A 26656-nucleotide genomic window follows, 5' to 3' on the forward strand; every position below is an offset into this window, starting at 1 on the left:
GCATCCTTTTTTCCTTTGGGGGCGGACAGTGGGGCCGGCCAGCATGCTCTCTAGAAGGTGCCCTGGGCGCAGGAGGAAAAAAACAGATTGCCACACCAAGGTACAGGCAGCCCTTGGAGCAGTGGTTCCCAATGTGGGGCACGCGCCCCACAAGGGGGGGGGCAATTTGAATTTTCAAGGGGGGCAATTCGAGAATGAGTTATTAACAGTGATGTTGTGACAAACCGGGGGGTTCGTGGGGGGGGGGAGAGAGACCCAAAGACCCTTGTTTCAAGAAACAGTTATTTATTTGGAGCAGCTGCGACCCAGAGGCCCTAATGGGCAGAAATCTCTGAGCCCCGATTGTACTGAGGGAGAGAGATATTTATCCAAATTCAAGATGTGACAACCCATCAACGTTCAGGGTCAAGCTGATACCACTACAGACATAGAGGCGCGGCAGTACAGTTAACAGTTTCACCCAGTTCTTGTTATGGGTTACTGTAACCCTCCGTGACTCTTGCCCCAAATACTAGCACACAGACACACACACAGATACCCTGCCCAGCAACAAGCGATTCCCTTGCTGTCCTAATACATTTCAATACATTTACAGAAAGGAAAAGAGATTATTACAAATTGCTAAATCAGTGGATCTTCCATAGTCAGGGGAAGTCTACCTTGCTGTCTCAGTGATTATTATTTTTTTTGCATTTCTTATGGTTCTAGGAGCCTCATAGTATATAAATATATATTGTGACATACACATTTTTAAAATTAAAATCGGAATGTACACGGCGGTCAGCTGGTGACAGTGGAGAGGGGGAAAGCCCGCTCATAGAGAGGAGTGGTGAGAGCATAGAGTTGACTAGAGAGCGCATGAAGCTTGTTTAGACCAGGTTCATGGCCTTTTAGACTTCCTCCACGTGAATAGTTCACTTTTTGGATAATAAGAATTATATGTCACGGGTGAAGTGCCCCGATGCAGGTATGGTTACCCAGGCACAACACGGGGGGGGGGGGGGCATCAGGATTTTAGAGATGCTTAGGTGGGGCACGGCCAAAGAAAGGTTGGGAACCACTGCCTTAGAGAAACCGAGAAGGCGAATTGCCTGAATTGCCAGGCGAGCTATAGTGGGAGGTTGGGGTGAATTCCGCAGGGTGAGAGAACCAGAGGGTTATTTTGTCTTTCTCTTGGATATGTGGCAGACATATGACTGCAATCGTGAAAATGCCTTCTACAGAAGCAGTTGGGATTTCCTTATATAAAAGCTGTGGTCAGGAATCTGAGAGCCATATTAGGGATCCGACCTTGGCATTATGTTTGGGAAATATGTACATTATTCCTAACCCACCTTCCCTAGTGATTCTTTTCTTTTTTTTGTTTTTTTGTTTTTAAGTTGCAGTTTAGAAGTTTGCATTCCCTGGACTAGTGTTTGCCTTACAGAGACCAGAGTGCCCAGCAGTTAAATTCTCAAGCAAAACAAATGCCAGTGCCATGGTGACTGACACCTTGCCTTCTAACAAAAAAATAGGCAGAACATGATCGACTTGGTGTGTTGAGAAATCCTCTTATTGTTTGCACATAATTAATCCAAATAGTTTTTAGAATGACATTGGCTACTATGCTCATAGGTGGTTGCAAAGTATAATGAGAAAGATATAATGAGAAAAGCGTTTGTTTTATAAAAACCAAGCATTTACTTCCCTTGCTATCACCAAATTAGCCTAACATAAGAAAGTAAACTATTGTGCAATCCTATGCAGAGCTATAATGTTGTTATTAACAACAGCCAGACTACTAGTGGCAAAAAGTTGATGTGTGCGTGGGGGGGGGGGAAATCACCTACCACCAAAAACTGGTATCATAAAGTTTAGGATGACAATAATGGAAAAGATCTTGATAAAACTGAAAAGTAAGGAAAATCTCAATTATACCCCAGACGACTTAGAAAAAGGGCTCCCCTTTATTTCATATGCAGAATCAGTGAGAAAAACAGTCTATCTAACTTTAAGGCGATACACACACACACTGACAGTTTTATTGTATGTTCATTTTAAAAATAATTGTTACATACGACAATACAATGTACTGCTGACAAATATTTAATTGTAATATTTTATATTCCATCTTTACAGTATGCAAAAGTTCCATGTCTTTGTGTCTCCTGTTTCTTTATTTCAGAACCCTCTGTTGTAAATGTGTTACAATTTCAAATTCAAATATAAAAAGTTTAAAAATAGATACATCTGCCACTATTGTATGTGTTTCTGGGTGGGATCCAAACCATAATCACTAAGGGTGTAACTGTGCACAAGAGTGAATCATACTGAGACTGAAGTATAGAATATCATAAAACAGGATTGACCTTCATGTTGCTTTGTCTGCTGTTTTCTGAATAGGTGACAACAAAAGAAGACCTTGTGTTAGCAGATCGATTTTCTGAAAGCGACCACATTTCAAAACTTGAGGAAAAGGTTAAGAACAAAGACAAAATCATCCAAAAGTTGCGATCAGAGGTTCTGTCATATTTTCCTGATATTTTGGCAATTGGTAACAACTGAAGCTATGTAATAATTGAAATATGACATCACTTGTTTAGTCACTCAGCTGTAAAAACCAATTAAATGTTTTTTCTCATTAAAGTTACAGGAACAAAATTATAATACTGTCAAAATCACATTTGTAATGGCTGTACAGTAGCATTTAATCAACCTGTGATGACATTTGTCATTTTGACTCAATATCCCTGTCTGCTAATGGGGCTTCTCAATACAAACCCACATAAAATCATGCTATGGAGAGTAGTTACAGTGTCCGAATATCTCAGGATTACTTTGCTTTTATCAGTTTAGATTCAGACATGACATAATAAAAACTGCCTTATATAGGTTGGTGAATCCTTTAGAAATGGATGTCAACTAGATTTTTCATTAGCAAAATAAGATATTTTAAGGCCAAACCTGATATTTAATTACTCAAAAGACAGTTCATTTTCTTGAAATCTATTAAATAACAGTAGAAATACAGTAAGTAGAATGTTAGTAGAGGACAGTATTATTTGCTGGTGTTGTGATTATTCATAGTATTATTACTGGAGCGATTTTATTCTCATAGTATGTTTACACAATGTGAAAGCCATAGATGCTGATTTTTATTTCATATTTAAAACTACAGTATGTTGTAATGAAACTGTACTAATATTCAAGACACTAAAAAGGTGAAACCTAGCAAGGTCTACAAGTAAGTCAATGGGACTTACTCCCAGGAAAGTATGCTTAAGATTGTGCCCCTAGAAACTGAAGCTGCTGCAGATTTTAGCATTTGTTGTGACCTGCATTATGTGCCTTGGCTTCCTAGAGCTGGAATGGATACTGAATTATTTAATATAATTTGATGTACAACTACACATGATGTAGCCTCAATTTAATACAAAGCAGAGGATGAGGTACAGCATGGCAGGATGGGACAGCTCAGACCTACCTTGGTCCTTTCCTTCCAAAAAAATGTTTTGGCCCACCTGCTTCTCTCTTGCCTGGCGTGTGGGTTGGGAGGTGTTGACTCTGCAGGAAAAACAGCTGGGATGAATCAGTTTGGGTGGATGGGGAACAGTATGTATTTTGAGCCAGGTAAACACAACTAAAATAAATCAGTGCCTGTTAATTTAACAAGTTCAGAAATTACTGTAAGAGATTACTACCACTTTCACCACCAATGAGCCCACTTCATTTAGATTATGCCTTGATTGACCTTCCATAAACCTGCCATCAGCTGTGATTTCCGTGCCTATTGCCTTCTGCGCACAGCACCTTTTCGCGCTCCGTTGAGTTGCACGTCTACACTCCCCCGCATGTAAGCGGCACCTTCTGCGCTAAAGCGCCTTGCTGCGCTGGCTGAAACTTCTGGCCTTTTGAGCCTCATGTTTTGCTGATATTCAACGAACTTTTCATGCATTGGTTCTTATAGGTTATCCGGGCTGTGTGACCATGGTCTTGGTATTTTCTTTCCTGACGTTTCGCCAGCATCTGTGGCAGGCATCTTCAGAGGAGTAACACTGAAGGACACTGAGAGACACTGTCCTTCAGTGTTACTCCTCTGAAGATGCTTGCCACAGCTGCTGGCGAAACGTCAGGAAAGAAAATACCAAGACCACGGTCACGCAGCCCGGATAACCTACAAGAACCAATGAACTCTGACCGTGAAACCCTTCGACAATATTTTCATGCATTGTTCATGTCATTATAAGTTAATGCTTAACAGTGGTCCAATATTTTTTTTTTTTGTATAAGAGGCTTTTTCCACCTTTGTAAATATTGTACATATCATTTTTGTAAGACACATTAGTATAGGTAGTTTAGGAATTGTTTCATGTTATTTTGTTGCATGTTATTGTTTGTTGATATAGAAATAGTAAAAACTTTGCATTGCGCGCATACTTATATTTTGTATAACATGTTTGATACATTTATTTGTTGATCAGCTGGAATCAGGCACTGAGGAATCTAAATATTTAAGAAACAGCTTTATTTTACATATACTTTGTACATGGTATCAACAAATGTTTTGCTGTACAATATGGGATTATTTAAAGAGGTAAAATAAATGAAACTGTTCTGTTATTTTTGGACCAACTAGGTTGAACATTTGCAAATAAGAAACATTGAGTTGGAGCAACATGTTATGAAACTAATTAACAATAAGGATGAAGTAGCAAGTCAAGTAGACAACTTAGCCAGTAAGAATGAATATCTATGTAAAGAACTTGCTCATGTTGACAAGTTAGCTGAACAGCTGGAAAAAGAAAAAGAAATCGTATTGGATAGTGCTGACAAGGAACTTGCTGAAGCAGAGGTACTCGAATTACTACATGAAAAACATATATTAATTTTTTTCCAGAATGTGTTTGTGCCTTTCTGTATATTAGAGGAATACATCTTGTAGCTGAAAAACCTGCTTTGTCTGATTGTCTGTGCAGATTTAAGAGCTGCTTATGTGAACCTAATTGTAAGATCAGGATCTCCCCCCCCCTTTTTTTTTCTTGTTTGTGGTCAAACTGTTATCTGTTTCCACATATTAAGGTTATGTTAAGGAACAGTACAATTTTCTCAAGGCCTGTTGGCAACCATAAACTTATACATTAGTTCTTAGTCCTGTTGTTCCACTAGGACAATATTCTGAGATACTAGTGGTATTGTGTCTGTGTGGAAGGCCTTGTGTTCATTTTACTACATATACACTTGCCTGTGTAGCGACTCATAGAATTGTGTGTGTGTTATGTGTCATCATGTCACTTCCAACCTATGGTGTCCCTATGAATTAATGACCTCCAAAACATCCTGTCGTTAACAGCCTTGCTCAGATCTTGCAAATTGAAAGCCATGTCTTTCTTTATTGAGTCAATCTATCTTTTGTTGGGCTACTAAATAGATTCATCTATTCTATTGAAATGTCCATTTGATCTTATCTAGCTGAAAATCTTCCTTTATCCCTTAGAAGCTCCTTGATCCATTGATCTTGAGCAGCGTAATTTTAAATCTAATGTCTAAAGGATATAAGGACTGAAATAAATCTTGCCACTGACAATGTAGCCTTGGGATCTCTGTCACTTAATAAAAAAGGCATTATGTCAGACACAGAGGTATTAGATTTATATATTGAAAGGGGAGAGCTATAACATGATCTAAGTTCCTCATAAAAGCGGCATTCCAAAAGGGCATGAGCTAATGAATCAACAGAGCCAGAAGAGCAAGGACAGGTCCTTTCTGGGTATGGTATGTTCAAAATTCTCTAACCCCATAGAGGGGTTAGCATTCAGCCTAGCTAAACAAAAGGCTCTAGAAAGACGAGTTGTCAGATAATAAGTATAAGTGGGCCTAGCTGAAAATCATCTTTATGTTTGTTTGAGAGGAGGTCTGCCTGATCTTTCCGACCTCCTCCCTGCTATAGCACTCTGTACCCTCTGGAAAAAAGGAACAGTGTACAACCTAGGAACTGGGCAGAATAAAGCATAGGAGCTGCACCTGAAATGTGAGGGGGGTGTGTGTCCAGTGAAAGCACCTTCTACTTGAACAAGGGGGTAGTAGATCCAACCCAATGTTTTTATTGGCTGGATCTTCTGCATTTGAGAAAATCTGAGGGGTTTCTATAAATAAACGTATTATTGCAATCAATCTGGTTCTTATTAACTTCGAAAGCCTGCTGCGTACGTACCTCGGGGGTTGCCACATGTCCAGTTGGTCTTGCTCAACTGACTGTTCAAACATTGCCAAAAAATAATTATTTATTTAAAATTTTAATTTGAAGAAAAATAAAGAATTATGTTAATTATTAAAAAAAAACTTTTTAGAAGATCCCAAAGTCCATATGCTTCCAGTAGCTTTATAGAGCATTATGGCATATCAAATGGAGTCCCTTCCTGACTCAATAATAATCATAACTCTTGGGCACTCAGAATCAGTGTCACCTTTTGTTTGAAAACATTCTCACATCTGAGGATGAAGCTTTTAAAAGCATATACAGATGTTCCTCCCTCAGAAAAGAGTTCTTTCGAAAAAGGATTTAAGGGCACAGTGCTCTTCAGTATGTGTAGGTTTACTTTTGTGTTGGGAAGATATTTTGCTTGCTCAGACTGTAGAATCTGACGTACCTAACCTTAAACCCATCTGTTTACCGCAACAGTGACCCCACATATAACCATGATGCCTGAGTGGCGGCCTGGGCTGATGTGGCTGGTGGAGGCTTGGTTTGTTCTATCAGTTTGTGGGGTTGTCCAGATGGAATATGGAAAACCTGGACACACATGTGTATTCTCATCAAAACTCTGAGTTTCTGTGGTTCTTCTGCATTTAAGGGGCAGAGCACTATGGAGCAGTAGAGAGCATATGCAATTGCATTCACAGTGCCAGGCTTTTACAACTCATGCATGTGTACCGCATTACAAATACTGATTTGGGTATCATAAAAAACATATATTTTACTCTCAGCATTTAGAAATTGGTTCAAGATACCAACTGTTCTTTTTGGAGGCTTATTTAAAGAAATGTAGAGCTGGATGTCATAAGCATAGTGATGACATACAATCCCAAAACTTTGGACAATCCCATTTGAAGATCTAACATACAAATAAAACGATGAAAGGATTGAACCCTATGGATAAGTCACATGCTCTAGCTCTATATCATTAACCACGGCTCTCTGTGTTGACCCAGACAAAAAAAAAGATCAAATTTAAAACAGTACCTCTCAAGCCCATTCTGATTTCTAGATATCTCAACAAAATTAAGTGGTCTTGTGTCAAAAGCAGCAGAAATATTCAATGGCATCAAAAGAAACACATTTACTTTATCTAAATGCAGACAAAGATCATCCACCAGAGCAACTAATGCAAAGTATATCCCAAAGCCAGACTGAAAAGGGTCAAGGACAAATAAGTCATCCAGTAAATCCTGAAGTTGCTCTGTCACCACTCAATCACCTTACTCAAAAAGGACAACTCTGACACACATCTATAATTGGCAATGACATTTTTATTGAGGGCTTCAACAAAGGTTGGATTACAGCCTCTTTCAGAAGTGTTGACAGATGGTTGCCTTTGTAATAAGGAGTTGCTAATATTAGCTAGTAGAACCCTTACTTTATCCCAAGAACACTTAATCCAAAAGGGACAAGAATCCATCATGTAAGTGGTTGGCTGCACAGGCCCCAGGATCCCATCAGTGTTGCTCAGAGAGACCAACCCATAACTATCTGTATACATTTGAGCACATTGTTCATTTGATACTTCTACTGTCTGCCTTGCACCAAACATGGAATCCAAGTTGGATTGTATCAGTGATTTTATCAGCAAAAAATAATAATAATAATAATCAAAATAATCACAGCTAATGACCACATTTTCATTGCTTTGGGACTCCATCCTAGGAATTGTCAAATTGAGCTAGATATGAATTAGTTGATACAGTGGTGGCAGAGAAGAAAGGTTTCTCCACTGTTGTCCCTACCACCTCATGAGCCTTCAAATGGGCGCTACAGCATGCTTTGTTATATTCAGAGTCTTCTGCCACCTACACTGTACTTGTCTCTCCATCCTCTTCATCTCCCTCAGCTCTCTGATCAACCAAAGTGTGGAGATAATTCAAAAAAAGTAGGAGAGGGTGCCAGACAGCAACTCTGGCAATTGTTGTTGAGACCATGACATTCCAAGCCCTCAGTAAAGTTGCACAAAATCAAATCCAATATTATGACTCCTTTTCATGTGTTGTGCCCAAAGCAATGGTAGCTATAGTGGCCATGTAGTTCTGAGCCTGACTCAATGAGACAATCTCAGCATAGACCTTGAAGTCATCTAATGCAGTAAGACTAGGTGTTCTCAACAGTTCGCCAAAAATTGCATATGCCTGGTCAGCCAGGGGACCTCCAGATGAATTAGGCTCCCACTCTACAAACAACTCGGGGCTATTAGCTAAAACAACCATGCCTGTGAAGGGTACATGTTCTAAGGAGACAGTGGGCAAGTGACTGACAGATAAGTTTTTATTGCGGCATTGCCATTCTGAAAAGCTTAGTAAAACTATTTGGGCAAGTGACTGTCTTCAGAGTTGCCTGCAGTTCTGACTCGTCAGTTGAGGAAGCTGGGCTATATGGCTTAACAGATGTTTGTGGCACAAGCAGTCAGAGCTGTACATACAGTCATCATTACTCCCTATATGATGCCTCAATATGCATGAGCATGTTGTGATAGTGTATATGTGAACATTAATTTTAAAAGCTGCTTACCTGGAACTCTTGGCGTAGCAGCTAGCTCCTTTAATGACTTTTGTTTGCTTCACAGTTCCTTCCTGGACTGTATTCAGAGTTGCTTGCAGTTCTGGTTCGTTGTCAGTTGAGGAAGCTGGGCTATATGGCTTAACGGGAAGAGAATGGAAAGTCTATGTAAAAAGCTGCAGGACTGCCTGCTTTCAAAAGAGCAGTGTGTATATGTGTGACTTATGCTCCTGGCCTTCAAGGATGTGGAGCAAGGAGCCACCAGATGACAGCATGACTGGTCAATAGACTGGTTCCAGTCCCTAATGGATTTATCTTCGTTTCAGCACATCTAGTCCAAATGCATTAGTTCATCACTGAGAAATATTTTACAAAACTGTGCTTTTTATTTGACTTCCTATAAATAATATATTTTCCTTTTCCCCATTTTAGTCTCAAATTAAATGCCAGCAAAATACTATACGGAAACTGGAACATACAATCAACATTCTTAGATCTGTAAGAACTTTTTTTTATTTTTACTGTTAAAACTTCATATAATTTCTGCATTGCAGAATGCCTTTAAGGCTAGTACAAATACTAATTATTAAGAAAATGGGTAAGAGTAGCAGAAACAGCCATCTGGTAAACTGGAGAAAAGTGGCAATCTCATCAGTGGTGCATGTGGGATTTAGGCTTAAGCAACATAGTTTATGCCCTTCTAAATGCAGGTTTTCCCCACGCTATACAGTGAGGGGAAAAAGTATTTGATCCCCTGCTGAATTTGCCCGTTTGCTCTCTGATGAAGAAATGACCAGTCCATAATTTTAATGGTAGGTCTATTGTAGCTGTGAGAGACAGAATAACAACAGGAAAAACCCCAGAAACCCAGATGACAAAAGTCAGAGATTGATGTGCATTATAACGAGTGAAATAAGTATTTGATCCCTTTGCAAAAGATGACATAGTACTTGGTGGCAAAACCCTTGTTGGCAATTACAGAGGTCAGACGTTTCTTGTAGGTGGCCACCAGGTTTGCATACATCTCATGAGGTATTTTGTCCCACTCCTCTTTGCAGATCCTCTCCAAGTCAGTAAGATTTCGAGGCTGATGTGTAGGTACTCGAACCTTCAGCTCCCTCCACAGATTTTCGATGGGATTAAGGTCTGGAGACTGGCTAGGCCACTCCAGGACCTTAATGTGCTTCTTCTTGAGCCACTCCTTTGTTGCCTTGGCCGTGTGTTTTGGGTCATTGTCATGCTGGAATACCCATCCTCAACCCATTTTCAATGCCCTGGCTGAGGGAAGGAGGTGCTCACCCAAGATTTGACGATACATGGTCCCGTCCATCGTCCCTTCGATGCGGTGAAGGTGTCCTGTCCCCTTAGCAGAAAAACACCCCAAAGCATAATATGTCCCCCTCCATGTTTGACGGTGGGGATGGTGTTCTTGGGGTCATAGGCAGCATTCCTCCTCCTCCAAACACGGCGAGTTGAGTTGATGCCAAAGAGCTCGGTTTTGGTCTCATCCGACCCCAACACTTTCACCCAGTTCTCCTCTGGGTCATTCAGATGTGCTTTGGCAAACTGCAGTCGGGCCTGTACATGTGCTGTCTTGAGCAAGGGGACCTTGCTGGCTCTGCGAGATCTCAGTCCTTCACGGCGTAGTGTGTTACCAACTGTTTTCATGGTGACTATGGTCCCAGCTGCCCTGAGATCATTGACAAGTTCCCCCCATATAGTTCTGGGCTGCTTCATCACTGTTCTCATGATCATTGCAACTCCACGAGATGAGATCTTGCATGGAGCCCCAGACCGAGGGAGGTTGACAGTTAGGGTTAGGGTTGTCACCTTCTCACCAAGCTGCTTGGCAATAGTCTTGTAGCCCAGTCCAGCCTTGTGCAGGTCTACAATCTTGTCCCTGACATCCTTGGACAGCTCTTTGGTCATGGTGGCTAGTTTGGAATCTGATGGATTGATTGCTTCTGTCGACAGCAGAACCCTAACCCTAACCCGGCTGGTTGATAGGGGATCAAATACTTATTTCACTCATTATAATGCACATCAATCTCTGTCTTCTGGGTTTCTGGGGTTTTTCCTGTTGTTATTCTGTCTCTCACAGCTACAATAAGCCTACCATTAAAATTATGGACTGGTCATTTCTTCGTCAGAGGGCAAACGGGCAAATTTAGCAGGGGATCAAATACTTTTTCCCCTCACTGTACCTTCTGGTATGTGAGTGATCATATTAATGTATCAAAAATGATTTCCAGGTAGTGAAAGTTTATTTCTTGTACAAAATGCCCTTGCTGTATTTAGGCAATTATCTTTTTGTGGTAAATTTTCACTAATCACAATGATGTTTTACAGTACGCATTCACATATGAGTGTCAAATATACGAAAATGCATCATATATATTCAATATTCTAACCCAGGGCTTGACAGGAGATAGGTCACCGTGGTGCCGAGAAATTTCATGGTGGCTCCTAGTGTGTTCAGCAGTGGTTTCGTTGTAGCATCTCAGCAGTACTCAGTAGATATATGGTGGGTTGGATCCAGCCAGTTTTTCCACTGGTGAAAAAGGGAGGAAAGAGTCCCCTTTGACCAACAAAAGTACGTGTTTGGGATCATGGGACATTCAAGGACAAAAGTCATGTGAAATGGGCTATAATAAAGAGGGGAGTTGGCCAAGATTGAGCAAAAAAGCTGGCTGGATCAAACCTAATGCTTACTTATTATTTTGTATGAGAATGATTTGTTGTATGACATAAAAATAAATATGCATGAAGTTCTGGTCATTGTTTGTTTATAAGTTAACTGTATACCATTCAATGAATTCTTGTCCTAATTGGTTGCCTTCTATGCTGGCTCCAGCATTCAATTAAATTGAAATTGCTTTCAGTTATTGAAATCAATAATTGAATTATTTATTTACTTTATTTATACCCCAGCTTTCTCCCCATTGGGGACTCAAAGCAGCTTGCATCGTTCTCCTCTCCTCCATGTTACTTTCCCAACAACCCTGTAAGGTAAATTAGGCTGAGAGTGAGTAACTGGCCCAAGGTCACTCAGTGAACTTCTATGTGAGAGTGGGGATTATGAAAAAATGTGGAGAGATTAGGCTAGGGCTAGAGATTAGCTTTTTGTTTTGGAGATGACAACTAGGGTTACCCCTACATTTATCTATTCTTCTGTCATAGCTTTAATAAAGTTATGAGAGAATGTGAAGACCATTGGTTTTAGGGCAGCAGTGATTAGAAAATAAGGTCATAAATACAAAACCTTGAAGAATGGAAAAAAAATGAGTCTAGCTCCTAAATTTTGGAAGACAAAACTCAGGTAGCATTAATAAGAATCCAACCTGTCCTTTATCTTTTTTGGAACACTGCTGCTGCTCAGTAGATTTTCATCAGATGTCACACAGAAAGTATGGGAGAGAAACATATTCATTGATATGAATCTAAAGAAAATACTAGATCACCGAAACCTCTGGAAGCATGCCTCCCTATTGGGAGCAATTCTGGATTTTAAAAAAATCAGTTTTCACCTAAATTTGGCTAAGGGAGTGTTCATACATCACTAAATATCACTTAACAAGGATAGGGTTTTTCTCTAAAAAATTGGAATCACTTTCAAAACCTCCACGATTTTCACTGAGCTTATCAGTCATGCAGATGTTAAGTTTCCTGGAATAAAATGTTTTTGCTTATTTCATAAGACATACTGCCATCTGTCTTTAGATGATAGATCAGCAGCTGGAGGCTGAGAGACCAAATCTGGCCTAGGGACAAGTACTGTTGTTAATTTAGCTCCTCGGTCAGCAGCTGGCCCCTTAATTCTCCATTCAGAGACTACCTAAGGATGAGATTTGTGGTACTGATTCCCCCCTCCCCAACATAGTTCTCTTGGAGAGTGAGTTGCTGACTTGAGATTCAGAACACTCTTTCACATCTGGTCAGAGAATTTTATTTATACACTAAAATTTAATAGTGATGCACCTCCATTCCTACATGGTTTTGTAACAGGCTGAATGCTTGCTTCATAATAAATAAAATATATAGAATATACAGGTAGAAATATGCCAAAATAAATATTTAGGTTAGTTGGTTAATTGTATTTGTTATAACTCTTCACTTTGGGGTTTAAAAGGCTGCTTTAAATTCTGACGAATCAGAAGAGTACTATCCTTCAAGGCTTGACAAATGTATAAAGACATTGGAAGAAGACAGAGATTATTATAAATCTGAAACTGATAATTTGAAGAAGATGCTTCGAAATACATCTTCAAGTCCTAAGCGCAGCCCTTCTCATGCTGTGTCAAAGGCTTCCTCCCCCGTTCAGGTATATTTTGGAGTCAGTTGTAATACAGACATTGTGGGTTTATCTTAAGCTAAATTCTGTCACTTGTGTTTCTGTCCTTATGTTGTCCTTAATGTATTAACCCTTCACCAAACTCTTCTTCCGCACTCACAACTTGAAACTCCCAAATGTCAAAAAACCCAACAGCCTCAGACTTACCTGCAGCCTGAGGCCAGGTGCAATTAGAGGGAGGCTGCAAAGTGGGTTTCCCTCTCCTTCTTTGTTCAGTGTTTGGAGACGTATGTCTCAACGAACTCAGCTTTCATGTGAACAGTGCTTTGGCATGTACTGTCTCTGAGTGATTGTGAACAATTTAATCCACCCAGAATGGGGACACTAATCTTCAACATTTTAGCCTGGATCCACTTGTCCACTGAAAGAGAACAGAACATTGGTACTTACCATGAAGGTTTTATTTTAATTATTAGTGGGTGGAAGGAATCCAGCCCCATCCAGGATCCTGCTATTGAATGTAGCCATAAAATTTGGATGTTGCTTTATTTTTTGTACACTACTTACAATGTCTGTTTTAAGCTGCTGATAGTGACACTTAACAGGTGTTAAACTTTCCTATTTTTTTCTCCATGTTGTACCATTCCTTTTACTAAGCGATTTTTTCTGTTACTGTTATCACACTATGCCTGGTAACTGTGAGGTACCCCTTTCCAATGGCAGGCATAAATGTTCAGCTCATTTGTATGGCCCTGTCTGTGGAGTAAGTGGGAGGAGTAACATGGCGTGGATTCTCTCTGTCCACAAGAATTTTTCAGGATAAGTTCAAGTGTTCTGTCTGCTCTGTTTTGGGGTGGAGAATGGGCTTCTGGGTTGATGGCCATTTCCATCCAGTCTTACCACCTTCATGATATCTGTCTAGTTAAACACTTGTTAAGACTCCTTATAAATTACATTCTAAACAATATTAATGTAAAAAGTTGTTTTGCCAATAGTGCTCAAAACAGCACAAACTGAGTTTACTGGCTTATTGGAGAATTTAAAATCATATAATCAAATCAAACAACTAAGTTAATGACTGTAAAATTGCAATACATTTTGCAAAACTGAAGAATCAGAAAATGAGGTCACTTTCTCTCCATTAAACTTTTAGGGAAGCAGCTCAGATCCAGAATTTCTAAATGTCTTGAGAGAACGTGAAGAACTGAAGTGTATGCTGGAAAAATATGAACGTCATATGGCAGAAGTTCAGGGCAATATCAAGGTTCTAACAAAAGAAAGAGACAAAATAATCTGTCTTTATGATAAGGTAATTTTTGTAGAAGTACAGAATAGTTTGGTGAGAACAATTGTTATTTTTCTGAGCTGTTTATGATAGAATGCCTTGATGAGGGTTTGTCCTCAGGAGGTCTGGTTAAGTAGGTGAAATTTACATTTATCAGTAGTGGTCCCTACATTCTGGAGTTTCTCACTGCAAACAGTTTGACTAACAGTGCATTCCTAAGGAGAATTACTCCAGTCTAAGCCTACTGACATGAATGGGCTTAGAGGGGAGTAACTCTCCTTAGGAATGCACTGTAAATGTTTTTGTTTTGTTTTGTTTTGTTTGGGGAGGGGCTGTGGCTCAGTGGTAGAGCTTCTGCTTGGCATGTAGAAGGTCCCAGGTTCAGTTCCCAGCATCTCCAGTTAAAGGGACTAGGCAAGTAGGTGATGTGAAAGACCTCAGCCAGAGACCCTGGAAAGCCTCTGCCAGTCTGAGTAGACAATACTGACTTTAATGGACCAAGAGTCTGATTCAGCACAAGGCAGCTTCATGTGTTCATGTGTTTTGCTAGGTTTTTGGCACATGGACTGCCCTTTTGTCATCCATTTATACAGATTGTGTTTCTTGTGGTTTTTGACTTTTAGGGCTGGAGGTGTTATGATCTGGGATTTTAAATATTTTTCTCTTGCTGTGTTTTATTTTATTTATTATTATATATTTCTGGTATGTATATGCAGCTTCTCCAGAGAAACTGCTCGAGGGGGCTTCAACATAAAAAAATTAAATTAAAATTAATACAAGATATTATTTTTATTAACATTCCTGAGATCCTAACACCTTGGGGAGAGGAGTAGAAGGGTATGACAGACTCATTTTAGGGAAGCCCCAATGTGGTGCTCACTTGTAACAACCCCTTCAGATTTTAGTCCCATTGGTATATTAAATCTTTATATTGTGGATCTTACGTCTTATGTATATATGGTGTAGTGGTTAAGAGTTTTGGACTCTAATCTGATTCCCTACTCCTCCAAATGAGCAGCAGACAGTAATCTGGTGAACCAGGTTAGTTTCCCCCCTCCTACACATGAAGCCTGCTGGATGACCTTGGGCCAGTCACAGTTCTCTTGGAACTCTCTCAGCCCCACCTACCTCACAAGGTTATTGTGGGGAGTGGAAGGGAAGGCAATTGTAACCCAGTTTGAGTCTCCTTAAAGGTATAGAAAATCAGGGTATAAAAAACAACTCTTTTTCTATCTTTTATTTGCATAAATTATACTGCATGTAGTATTTAATTCATAAATATCAGATGACGTTAGATGGTTTATCAATGTAGTTTGTGTTCCAATAAACCCACGGCCATTTTGGTGTTGCAGAACTTTGTTCTCACAGATAAATATCTGTACCTAAAGAGAAATTTTAAATAACAGGCACAGGAAGAAATAAGTCGACTGAGAAAAGAATCCATCAGAATCTCCAAAGCTTCTAAATCTCCAGTGACTGTTCAAGCGGTTTTAAGGCGTGTGGAGTCAGAAAGAGATGCAGCTATTTCTGATTTCCGAAGAATGTCCACAGAACGTGATAGCTTGAGAGAGAGGTTAAAGGTTTGATCTTTATCCAATTTCATTTCTACAACATGTGCAGAATTTAATATAATGGCTAAGGCTGCTAGTAAAGTAAAAGTAAATGTCCCCTGTGCAAGCACCGGGTCATTCCTGACCCATGGGGTGATGTCACATCCCGACGTTTACTAGGCAGACTTTGTTTGCGGGGTGGTTTTCCAGTGCCTTCCCCAGTCATCTTCCCTTTACCCCCAGCAAGCTGGGTACTCATTTTACCAACCTCGGAAGGATGGAAGGCTGAGTCAACCTTGAGCTGGCTACCTGAAACCAACTTCTGTGGGGATCGAACTCAGGCTGCTAAGTGGTGTCTAATTTGATAAATATTTTGATAACTTTTTATAAGACTGAAAAGAAATGTGTTTCGTGTATTTATTTATTTGTATGTAGATCGCTCAGGACACTGCACTTAATGAAAAAGCTCACCTGGAACAGAGAATTGAAGAACTGGAATCAAATGTTCAAAGTGTAAGGAAAAATTACTCTTTGAAATGTATTGATTAATATAAATATATAATTGTATTAATATATTAAATATATTAATGTTGTAAAGATGCACATTTTGTGTGAATATATTAATATCGTTATTCTAGGAAGACACTAATCTGTGTTTTACTGCTTATGGCTGTTTATGTTTTCCTGTTCTGCAAAGAGCTTTAAAGGAAATCTGACCCTTAAGGGTCCATCCCCAGAAATGGTGCTGTTTAAATTAAGATCCTTACTGCAGCCTTATGTAGAAAGGAAGTTGAGTTGTCCATTTAAAGGTTCTGATAAATGTTTGTTGCTCAAAATCAGAATTTAATTGCATTTTGGGAAAATCCTTTATTGTATATACAATTATTCCATGAACACCACATAGGGAAATCAGTTCTAGATCTTTTAAGGTTCCAGTGGTTATTGATGACACTGCTGTACAGTTTGTTACCAAGAGTCCATAAATTAAGGCAAAGGTGAAAATGGAAGAAATTATTCAAATTGTAAAAATATAAGGTAGATTGTTTCTTTGCAATGAACATTTATTAATGTGAGAGATTATTAATCTACACTTCCACCAGATGTTCTTCAGGGTAGTTTTACAAAATTAAACTACAAAAAACAATAGATCTTTAACAAAAGATGTGTCCAATTATTCACTAGTTTATTATCTCACTTTTCTGGGCAAAGTAATTCAGCAAGTGATGGCAGACCTGATTGATGCCTGGGCTCTAGACATCATCACCTTGCTTATCTGTTCATAACTGCTAATCCTGTTCTAGTCATTTACACAGAAAATTTACGCAGAAAGGACTCAGGAAGGAATTCATCACACCCACCTCTCCGTCTCACCCCCTTTCCCCACTGTAATCTTTCCTAAATATAGAGTTCCCAGTTTGATTCCCTTCCACATATCTGAGGAAGTGAGCAGTGACTCACATAAATTCATATTGAAAAAAGACCACCCCATCCCCCCATCAAGGAAGCGATGGGAGGGGCAGGTTTGGGCTGCCAGTGGTGGGAACAGAGAGCCAGTCTCCATTCATCCTTGGGTCTGATGTAGGAAGAGAGGCTGGCCCAAGGGAAAGGCATATAGGGGCTGTGTTGCGCACAGGCAGGGACCAGGCTGAGGTGCTTGGCCTCTGACTCCACTCCCAGCAATGGAGGGTACTGGGGAGAAGCAGAGCCTGTCGCAGATTACTCTTCCCGGTAGTGTGTGCGGACTGAGTGCGTAACCAAGGCAGCACTCTAAACAAGGAACAGGTTCACTCACCAGTATGAGTTCCTTTGCGTCAAGGTCTAGGCTCGGTCCTCCCAGGTTCTACAGGGATGCCGGAAGGGCAGGAGCTGGTAGCTGGCACCTAAGCAAGACAATACTGTGTGCAGAGATCTCAGCACAAGCAGCAGAGCTTGTAGTAATTAGCAAAGTTGTTCCCACACTGACTGACTGGCCAGCCCAAGATTTATGGCTGTTCCTCCTCACTCCCTTCCTGGGCCAGCTGTTCTGCATCACTCGCTGGTGTCGGCTTCAAACACCTACGACCAATTGCCTGCAATCTCGTGCTGGGACGCCTCTCCTGCAAACTGAGCCGAACCTTTGATCTTTGCCGGCTAACTGGGCTGGGCGGGTCCGGAGGTGATAACCTTCTCTGTTCCTCTGCTCCTTCCCAATATGCACCACCTTCTTCTGCATCTGTCATCCTTGCTGGTTCAGACCTATGGTCCAGTCGCCCTGGTAAGACCTCCACCGGTGCATCACCCTGCTCTGCCACCCCTTCCTCCTCTTCTTCCGAGGAGAGTTCAGGCTGACTCATGACAGGCTGGGTCAGGTAGTTCCTCCATCTTTGGAAGTGAATGGAGGAGACACCCACCCTCTTTCCCTCTGTTTCAGAGCAGGTGCAAGCTGATTGCCCATTTGGGAGCTGAGTAGGAATTTTTTACCCCTCTGGCACAATTGGCAACAAGCTGAGGGGGTGTTTCACCTACCCTACTCTGAAAGTGATAGGTGGCATCCAGGAGCAGTGCGGGAAAATGTGGCTTCAGTGGTTCATGGTACAACTTGGGTGAACACCCTGAGGCATCAGTTTGGAAGACGAAGGGGTAACCCTCAGACCAAAAGCCTGGGGCCTCGGTGCCTTGCAGTGACCTGGGACAGGAACTCCTTGAGGGGTGCCACTATCCTTGATCTGTAGACCTTGCGGCTTGGGGGATTAGACGTGGCACACCTCCCTCGAGAACTAAAGAAGGCTTGGCAAGGAGGAGCATGAGCCGTAACCACGTAATGGCCCAGAGCTCGGAGCCAGGGTGATCTCACCGTAAGAACTAGGATGCACAAAAAAGAGGAGGCCTGACTCTTTTGCATCCCAACAATTAACCGTGCTGCAGTTAGCTCTGGGGTTTTTTGGCTTGTGTTCGCGGTAGCTGGCAGCTCTTTTTATTCTGCATCCACAAAAAAAAGTTGTTAGTCTTTAAGGTGCCACTGAACTTTTGTTTTATTTTAAAGAATTTGAACATTTACTGTTAGTATGACACTGAACATTACTAATGTGTAGGTATTCAGACTGATAGCATCTAGTTGCTAAATTGGCAGCTTCTGAAGTGGGGAGAGGAATCGTTTAACCCCTTACTCTGTGGCTCAAAGCAAGTTTTATAGCCAGAGCAGCAGCGGCAGGAGGGCTTTGAGAATTGAAGACAGTAAAGCAGCATCTGCTCCCACAATACCTTTCTGGCTGTAGCTGCTGCTGGAAAAGGAGGACTTGGGCTCAGCAACATATGGGAAGCAGTCTTGCCCCCATAGCAACAGTAAACATCGTCTGTAAAGAATATTCTTCCAGGGTGTATATGTATACCCCATACTTGGAAGCAGCAGGTTGCCCCTAGTTATTGCTTGGGGGTAGACTGAGGGTGGTAGATATTTTGCTTTTTTATTTTTTATTTGTAATTTTTTAGGATTCTATAAATTACCTTGAAGGCTTTATATGGTGGAAAGGAATGGTAAACATGTTGTGGTTTTTAAAATAAATTTCTAAATAGTTTTGTCCGTGACTCAGATAACAGTTACTGTTTTTTGTTTCAGATGAGCAATAGAAAAGGTTTCCCAATTTGCTGGAAATAGACTCCATTTGCAGAAGGTGGAAACTTTCTCTTCACCTAAAAATATAAAGAGACAACCCACAGAATCTGAAGTAGTTGAAGAAATGTTACATGGTACTTATAGCTTTCTACAATTCTCAATTATTCCTTGTCACTTTAATGCTTTAGCTTGACAGTGAACGATTAGAACAAATATCAAAGATGTCTTTGATGAAGGAGACGATAGAGTCCATAGAAATGGAAATGAAAATATTGGCGAGAAGGGCAATGGATTCAGAAACTGAGCTAAACAGACAAAAATCAACCATTGTTTCACTGAGGTAAACAAAATATGTTAAATCAACAGCTATTAAAATGTAATTTTGAGATATTAGATGCAGACTGTTCTCCACAGTTGTTTGTGATTGCTACCTTAAATTTTTGTGGCCCGATCAAGTGTTCAATGCTATCCAATTTATTGATGAGATATTTTTAAAAATATAGTAATCTTAATGAGTTGTGATCTACAATGCATGTCAATGTTTGCTTGTTTTTTTGCCGTCGAGTCACATCTGACTTATGGTAAACCCTGGTGGGGTTTTCGAGGCAAGAGACATTCAGAGGTAGTTTGCCATTGCCTGCCTCCATGTCACAATCCTTGTATTCCTTGGAGGTCTCCCACCCAAATACTTGCCAGGGTCCACCCTGCTTAGTTTCTGAGAATTGACAAGATCAGACTATCCAGGTCAGGGCAAAATCACTGATTATTGCTCTTTAATTACTTTGAATATGGCTGCTCACTTTACTCACTAGTTCAAAATTTATTATTGCATGACTTATACTCCAGTCATTTAGGTTGATTGATGCAGATTTTCCTTCACACATTTGGTAACAGAGGGAGAATGAAGGCAATCAGATAAATTGCATGTGAATGTAAGACTATTAGCAATTCCCTGTCTCTAGGGTTGCCAGCTCCGGGTTGGGAAATACCTGGAGATTTTTGGGGTGGAGCTTGAGGAGGGCAGAGTTTGGATAGGGGAGGGACTTCAGTGCCATAGAGTCCAATTGCCAAAGCAGCCATTTTTTCCAGGGGAACTGATCTCTGTCGCCTGAAGATCAGTTGTAATAGCAGGAGAGCTCCAGCCACCACCCTAAGTCTCTGTGTCCGCTTGAGATGATCTTTGCAAACAAAAATAACCCAGTGTCAAGTAGTGGTTAAGAGAGGCCCCTTGGAGGACAGGGTATGTCCCTGTGCTTTAAAGGAAATTGAAATAACGGAGCACGTTCTCCTGCTCTGTCCACTATACCAAGAGGTTTGTTCTAAGTTTATCTCCTTCTGCCGAAGTCAGCATCCCAGCCTTTCAGGCCCGGAATATACTGTTGTTTATAGATTAAATCCACAGGTTACAGTAGGAACAGCAAAGTTTTGTGCAGTGGCCTGTAGAATCCGTCAGACGCTGCTGAGAACATCAGTATGCCAATAATTTTAATGGGTAGTCTATATAGTTTGCAAATTGTGCAAATAACTTTTTACTATTTGTATAAACCTGTGGGGAGAGTGTAAAACTAAGGGTTTCAGTGGTAAATTGTGAAGAGCTGTGCTGGTCTATGACTGTTTTTAATAAAGATTGATTGATTGGTTAAGGCAGACTAATCAGGTGAACCAGGTTTCATTCCTCACTCCTCCACATGAAGTCAGCAGTACCTTGGGCTAGTCACAGTTCTCTCAGAACTCTCTCAGCCCCACCAACTTCACAAGTTGCTTGTTGTGTGTGTGTGGGGGGGCAATTGTAAGCCACTTTGAGACTGTTTACAGTAGAGAAAAGCAGGGTATAAAAACCAACTCTTCTTCTACAATAGAGGGGATCTGGCACAGTAATCGCTCTTCTAGTTGTCTATTAACTTCATGTCCATATGCAATTGGCAGGGGAAGTCCACACTGTAGTATCGCTAAGCAGTTTTTCCCTTGGGACTCCATGGCTGCTGGGGCAGAGGTGGTGCTGGATTGTGTCTATCTGTACTGATTTTGTTCTGAAGTATGAGTTGTTTTATACCCTCCCATGCATCCCCCGTTGTGGCCTCTGCCTGACAAGGCTAAGAAGGCTCCCACTCTCCTGGCTTTCTGCAAACTAGGCAAAACTGAATTTTATTCAGGAGGGCTTTTTTTACACAGGTAATAAGGCTGAACTGTAATAAAATGGTCGACACAGGTGCTTTGGTAAAGGGAACTGTGAACTATACTATTATGTTCAGTCTGATGCTGTTAAGAGCAATCTACAAACTTCGTCAAAGTTTAGTAAAATAAAAGTCAAAGAAATAATGAAGTTAAAAATCTTCTTTTGAATTTGTGTCAAAATGTTTATTTCTTATCCAAATCGTGAAACATTTTAGTTTATATGTATTCTTTTAAGTTAACATGACACAACTTTTAAACAATATCAATCTATCCGCTGTAATATTGCTGTTATGTTCTAAATTTTTATTGGCGCAATGCCGCAATAAATGTTTCTGACTTCTGTTGCTGTTAAGTATACTGCTACTGTGTAATTTCTGCATCACTGTTGTGCCAGAGGCGGTTTTTTTGCTTGAGGCAAATCTAATAGATTTGGGTGGTCAAAGGAAGCTCAACAAGGCAAGGTACTGTGGTAATACAAATATACTTTAATTGTAGACAAGCAAACAAACCTTAATATAGATAAAGATGGTTCCTCATATCCCTTTAGTTACCAGGGGCTTCTTACAGCTACAACAGCTCCCATCAGCTCCAGGTCTCCAATGAAACCTACTTGCTACTGTTTCCTCTGTTATAGCTGGCTTAGGTGCAGGCTCCTAGCATGGGTGTCACCCTCAAGCATGCTAAGTCATGTTCTGGTGCTTGCACCTGACATTCTCTTATTAAGAAGGGAAATGATGCTGCAGCCACTTGGATGGAACCTAGCTGGCAATATTCTCTCAGTTCCCTGACAACACCATTCCCTACTCCTCCTCAAGGGGTTCTTCCATGATGGCACTACAGTTGCATGATGTGTTGTCGCGACCCAGACTAGTGGTCGCCTTGTCTGGGTCACGTTCTTGGGCGGCTACCCGTGGTTGTGGAGTTTCCTCGGCCTTAGACCACTCAGCCGGGGAATCCGAACTGTCTTCCCCGTCTGAGTCCACCAGGGTTGTGGGCTCCCGTCCCAGCCGTATCCTCCTCGGCCTCCACCTCCACAACCCTTTTGTGCACTCTCCCCCCCTGGCTCCGCCCTCCCGAGCCCATAAGGCCCTCGGGTCACCCTCATTTCCGGGCCCATCCGGCGACGAGGCTGTTTCTGTGGCCCCGCCCCCTCCTGGCTCTCACCCTGCCGCTGCTCAGCTGGCTGTTGGGTGGGGTTCCCGGCGCCCGACCCCGCCACGGTCCGTTGTACTCTGGGAGTCTCTCAGGCTCTGTGCCTTGCGGCTCCTTGGACCCTCCGCTTGATCCCCCGTCTGGTATCCAGCCTGCAAAGGGGAGAGGAGGGTTCCCTGAGGGGGAGGCGGGTCGATTCGACTCCTGCGGTCTAAGGATGTCGTGTTCCTCCTCCGCCGCTCCCTTCCTGGCCGCCCCCCGTTCGGCTTCCCCCCCATCCGGCCCCCGCATCCCTCTCCTGCTGGCGGGTTGACGCGGCCGCCTTCTGGTTCTCCCGGGTTCCCGGTAAGCGGCGGGAACGGGGGAGAGCCTGCGACACCCGGGGAAGGGCCGGTTGCAGGACACCCCCCCTTGCAGTGCCGGTCAGGCAGGGTCCATCATCCGTTTTGTAGACTCGTGACAGGTAATCAGCCAATATATTATGGGTACCCAGCCGATGCTGGATGGTGAATCGGAACGGCAGGAGGGCCACATACCACCAGAGGATGCGGGCGTTATGGTCCTTCATCCGGCTGAGCCACTGTAGCGGGGCATGGTCCGTAACCAGGACGAAGGGGTTATCTGTTAGATAATACTGTAGGGCCCCTATGGCCCACCGGATGGCCAGGGCTTCTTTCTCTACCGTAGCATAACTCCGTTCCGCCACCTGCAATTTCCGACTCAAGAATAAGACGGGGTGTTCTTGCCCATCATATACTTGCATCAACGCTGCTCCTAAGCCGGATCCGGAGGCATCTGTGTGGACGAGAAATGGCATGTTGAAGTTTGGATTCCAGAGCACGGGGTTGCGTGAGAGGGCCGACCTCAGATCTTGAAACTCTGCGACCTGTTGTGAGGTCCATCGCAACTGGTGTGGCGTGTTTTCCGCAACACGTCCGTGAGGAGAGCTGCCCGGCTAGCATAGTGGGGTATGAACCAGCTGTAATATCCCACTATGCCCAAGAACCGACGAAGCTGTCACTTGGTCTGTGGCGGCGGTACCGTTTCTAGGGAGGCTACTTTTTCGGGGATGGGTTTTAGGACTCCCTGCCCAACGATATAACCAAGATACCGGAGTTCTTGGAACCCGATTCGACTCTTAGAGGGGTTGACCTTTAGTCCTGCAGCGTTTAAGGCCTTGAGGACTGCGGTTAAATGTTGTAAGTGGTCTTCCCATGATGGGCTGAAGATGACGATATCATCGATGTAAGCAACAGCAAACTGATGACACTGGGCCAGCACTCAGTCCATTAACCTTTGAAATGTGGCGGCGGCCCCATGGAGTCCAAACAGCATGACCTTGAATTGGTATAAGCCGGAGGGCGTGGCGAAAGCTGTTTTGTCCTGATCTTCTGACCGCATTGGAATCTGCCAGTATCCCTTTGTGAGGTCCAAGGCTGACACATATTGGGCGGATCCCAACTGATCTATTAAAAGATCTGCCCTGGGCATGGGGTAAGCATCAAACTGGGCAACCTTATTTACCTCACGATAGTCAATGCAAAAGCGGATACTACCGTCCGGCTTGGGCACGAGTACTATGGGGCTACACCACGCACTCTTAGAAGGTTCGATGACCCCCATTTCCAACATCTTTCTGACTTCCGACTCAACTGCCTGCCACCGCTTCTGCGGAATCGGCCTACAGGGTGCCCTGACGACTATACCTGCAGGGGTTCGGATCTTGTGTTCTACTGCCATGGTATATCCTGGTTTCAGTGAAAAGACTGGTCGGAGGCGGCGTAACATCTCTTTCGCTTGCACTCTTTGGCCCAAGGTGAGCCCCTCGTCGATCTGTGGCAGTGTTCCTGAGCTCTCGTCTAGTCCCCAGGGGATGTCACCCTCCAGCAATTCCAAGGGTTCTTCCCCCACGCCACACAAATGGGGTCCGTCTGTCCGAGGAACCCATTCTTTGAGGTCGTTAAGGTGTACCTGTTTCCTCTGTCGTCGGTTTGTACCGCATTGTACTTCATAGGTGCAGGGCCCTATCATCTTTGTCACCTCAGAGGGTCCTTGCCAGGGTACCCCTCCCCCCGGCCCGAAGATGCGGCTCTGGACTAAGACCTGGCTGCCTAGCTGTAGACTGCAGGGTTTGGCTGTCTGGTGGTAGTATGTCTTCTGGACTTGTTGGGCTTCCATGAGATTGTGTGTGGCTGTCTCCCTAGCGACCCGGAGCCTTTCCCGCAACTGTCGCATATACTCTGGCGCTTCCTGTCCCTCGTTCGGCGGCCCCTGTCCGGCCAATTGATCCTCTACCACCCCCAAAATCCTCCGAGGGTTACGACCATATAAGAGTTCGAAGGGGGAAAACCCAGTTGAAGCCTGGGGGGTCTCCCGAATAGCAAAAAGAACGGGGTCTAGATATAGATCCCATTGTTGAGGCCGTTCCCCTGCCAACTTTCTCAACATGCCCTTGAGGGTTTTATTAAACCTCTCCACCAGTCCGTCGGTCTGGGGATGGGCAACTGATGTGAATATCTGCTTTATTCCTAACGTTCGGCACAACTGCCATGTGATGGTCCTGGTAAAGGACGCCCCACCGTCGGTCAGGATCACTTTGGGCAACCCTACCCTTGCAAACAAGGTGATCAAGGCACGGCAGACTCCCCGGGCCTGCATGGTTCTCAAGGGAATGGCTACTGGGAACCTGGTGGCATAGTTGACAACGACCAGCAGGAATCTGAACCCCCGCGCAGTGTGGGCAAGGGGGCCCACGAAATCCATGCCTATACGTTCAAATGGCGTTTGAATCACTGGCAACGGGTGGAGGGGAGCCCAGGCAGGGGCCTGCCGGGACCACTGCTGGTACTGGGGACAGGATCGACAGAAGATTTTTACATCACGGGAGATGGCCGGCCAAAAGAACCGAGCCAACAACCGAGAAAGAGTGTTCTTTACCTGGCCTGCCCAGGAGTGGTCGTGACTCATGCGTAGGATCTCTCCCTGATACTCCTGTACCAACAACTGTCTCCGTTCCCTCACGGCCTCTTGCACCACCCGGTACCAGTTATCGCCCAGTAGTGCAATATGCGGCCACCGCTCGGCCCTCCGCCCGTCCCGAACCTGCCCTTCACTCACAGCCACCATGTTCCGTAACACCTGCAGCGTTGGATCCTGGTTCTGGGCATGTCGGAACGCTGGGTCTCCCACCCACTCCTGGGCCCTCCCGGATATTCCCGCGGCGTCTTCATCTACGGTTCTTCCTCGTGAGGGTCCTGGTTCCTCGTTTCCCGCCTCATCCCCGAGGGCCACTTCTACTTCTGCCGCTTCCCTGTTTTGGGCCCCTAGGGTATGGAGCAGGTCCGGGAAGAAAGGGGCGTCTCTCCCGATCAAGACGGGGTAGGGTAACCTCTCAACTATGGCGACGTCACACTTATAATACCGAGCCTTCCATTCCAGGCCAATTGTCACCACCGGGTATTGTTCGTGGTGCTGATGGAAGCAAGCAATGGTAGCCACTCGGATGATTGGCAAATTCTTCGGCACGAGATGTTCTTGGACCATCAAAATCGACGATGCGCTATCCACCAGAGCCTGCACCTTCTTTCCCCGGAGTGTGACAGTAGCCAATAAAGGCGACGGCTGGGCTTCTCTCCCCATGCTGGCTTGCATGGCTTCTTCTCACCCCACATCACACTCACCCCATGAGTGGACATTCTCGCTTGAAGTGGCCCCACTGGCCACAAGTGTAGCAGGGCCCTCGCCCCTTAGGCTCCCTGGCTCCCAGGTCTTCCTTGGTGGGGACCTTGGCTCCGTCCAAGGAACCCCCAAGTGAGGGTCGCGGTCCCCCAAGCAGCGGCAGTCGGGGACGGATGAGCCCTCCAGGGGG

General features: G+C 43.3%; 1 protein-coding gene across 1 annotated transcript in view; it reads left to right on the top strand.

Moving 5' to 3' along the window:
- The first annotated feature begins 961 nt into the window (after window positions 1-961).
- Window positions 962-26656, top strand: part of TSGA10 (testis specific 10) — a 44352-nt gene continuing 18657 nt past the window's right edge. The window contains exons 1-9 of the mRNA XM_056862165.1: window positions 962-967; window positions 2383-2499; window positions 4616-4831; window positions 9176-9241; window positions 12873-13064; window positions 14188-14343; window positions 15726-15899; window positions 16305-16382; window positions 19650-19801. Of these exons, the coding sequence (XP_056718143.1) occupies window positions 962-967; window positions 2383-2499; window positions 4616-4831; window positions 9176-9241; window positions 12873-13064; window positions 14188-14343; window positions 15726-15899; window positions 16305-16382; window positions 19650-19801 (1157 nt within the window). The remainder of the gene's footprint in view (window positions 968-2382; window positions 2500-4615; window positions 4832-9175; window positions 9242-12872; window positions 13065-14187; window positions 14344-15725; window positions 15900-16304; window positions 16383-19649; window positions 19802-26656) is intronic.

Source organism: Euleptes europaea, chromosome 16 (genome assembly GCF_029931775.1).
Source record: "Euleptes europaea isolate rEulEur1 chromosome 16, rEulEur1.hap1, whole genome shotgun sequence".
NCBI classification, from domain to species: Eukaryota; Metazoa; Chordata; class Lepidosauria; order Squamata; family Sphaerodactylidae; genus Euleptes; species Euleptes europaea.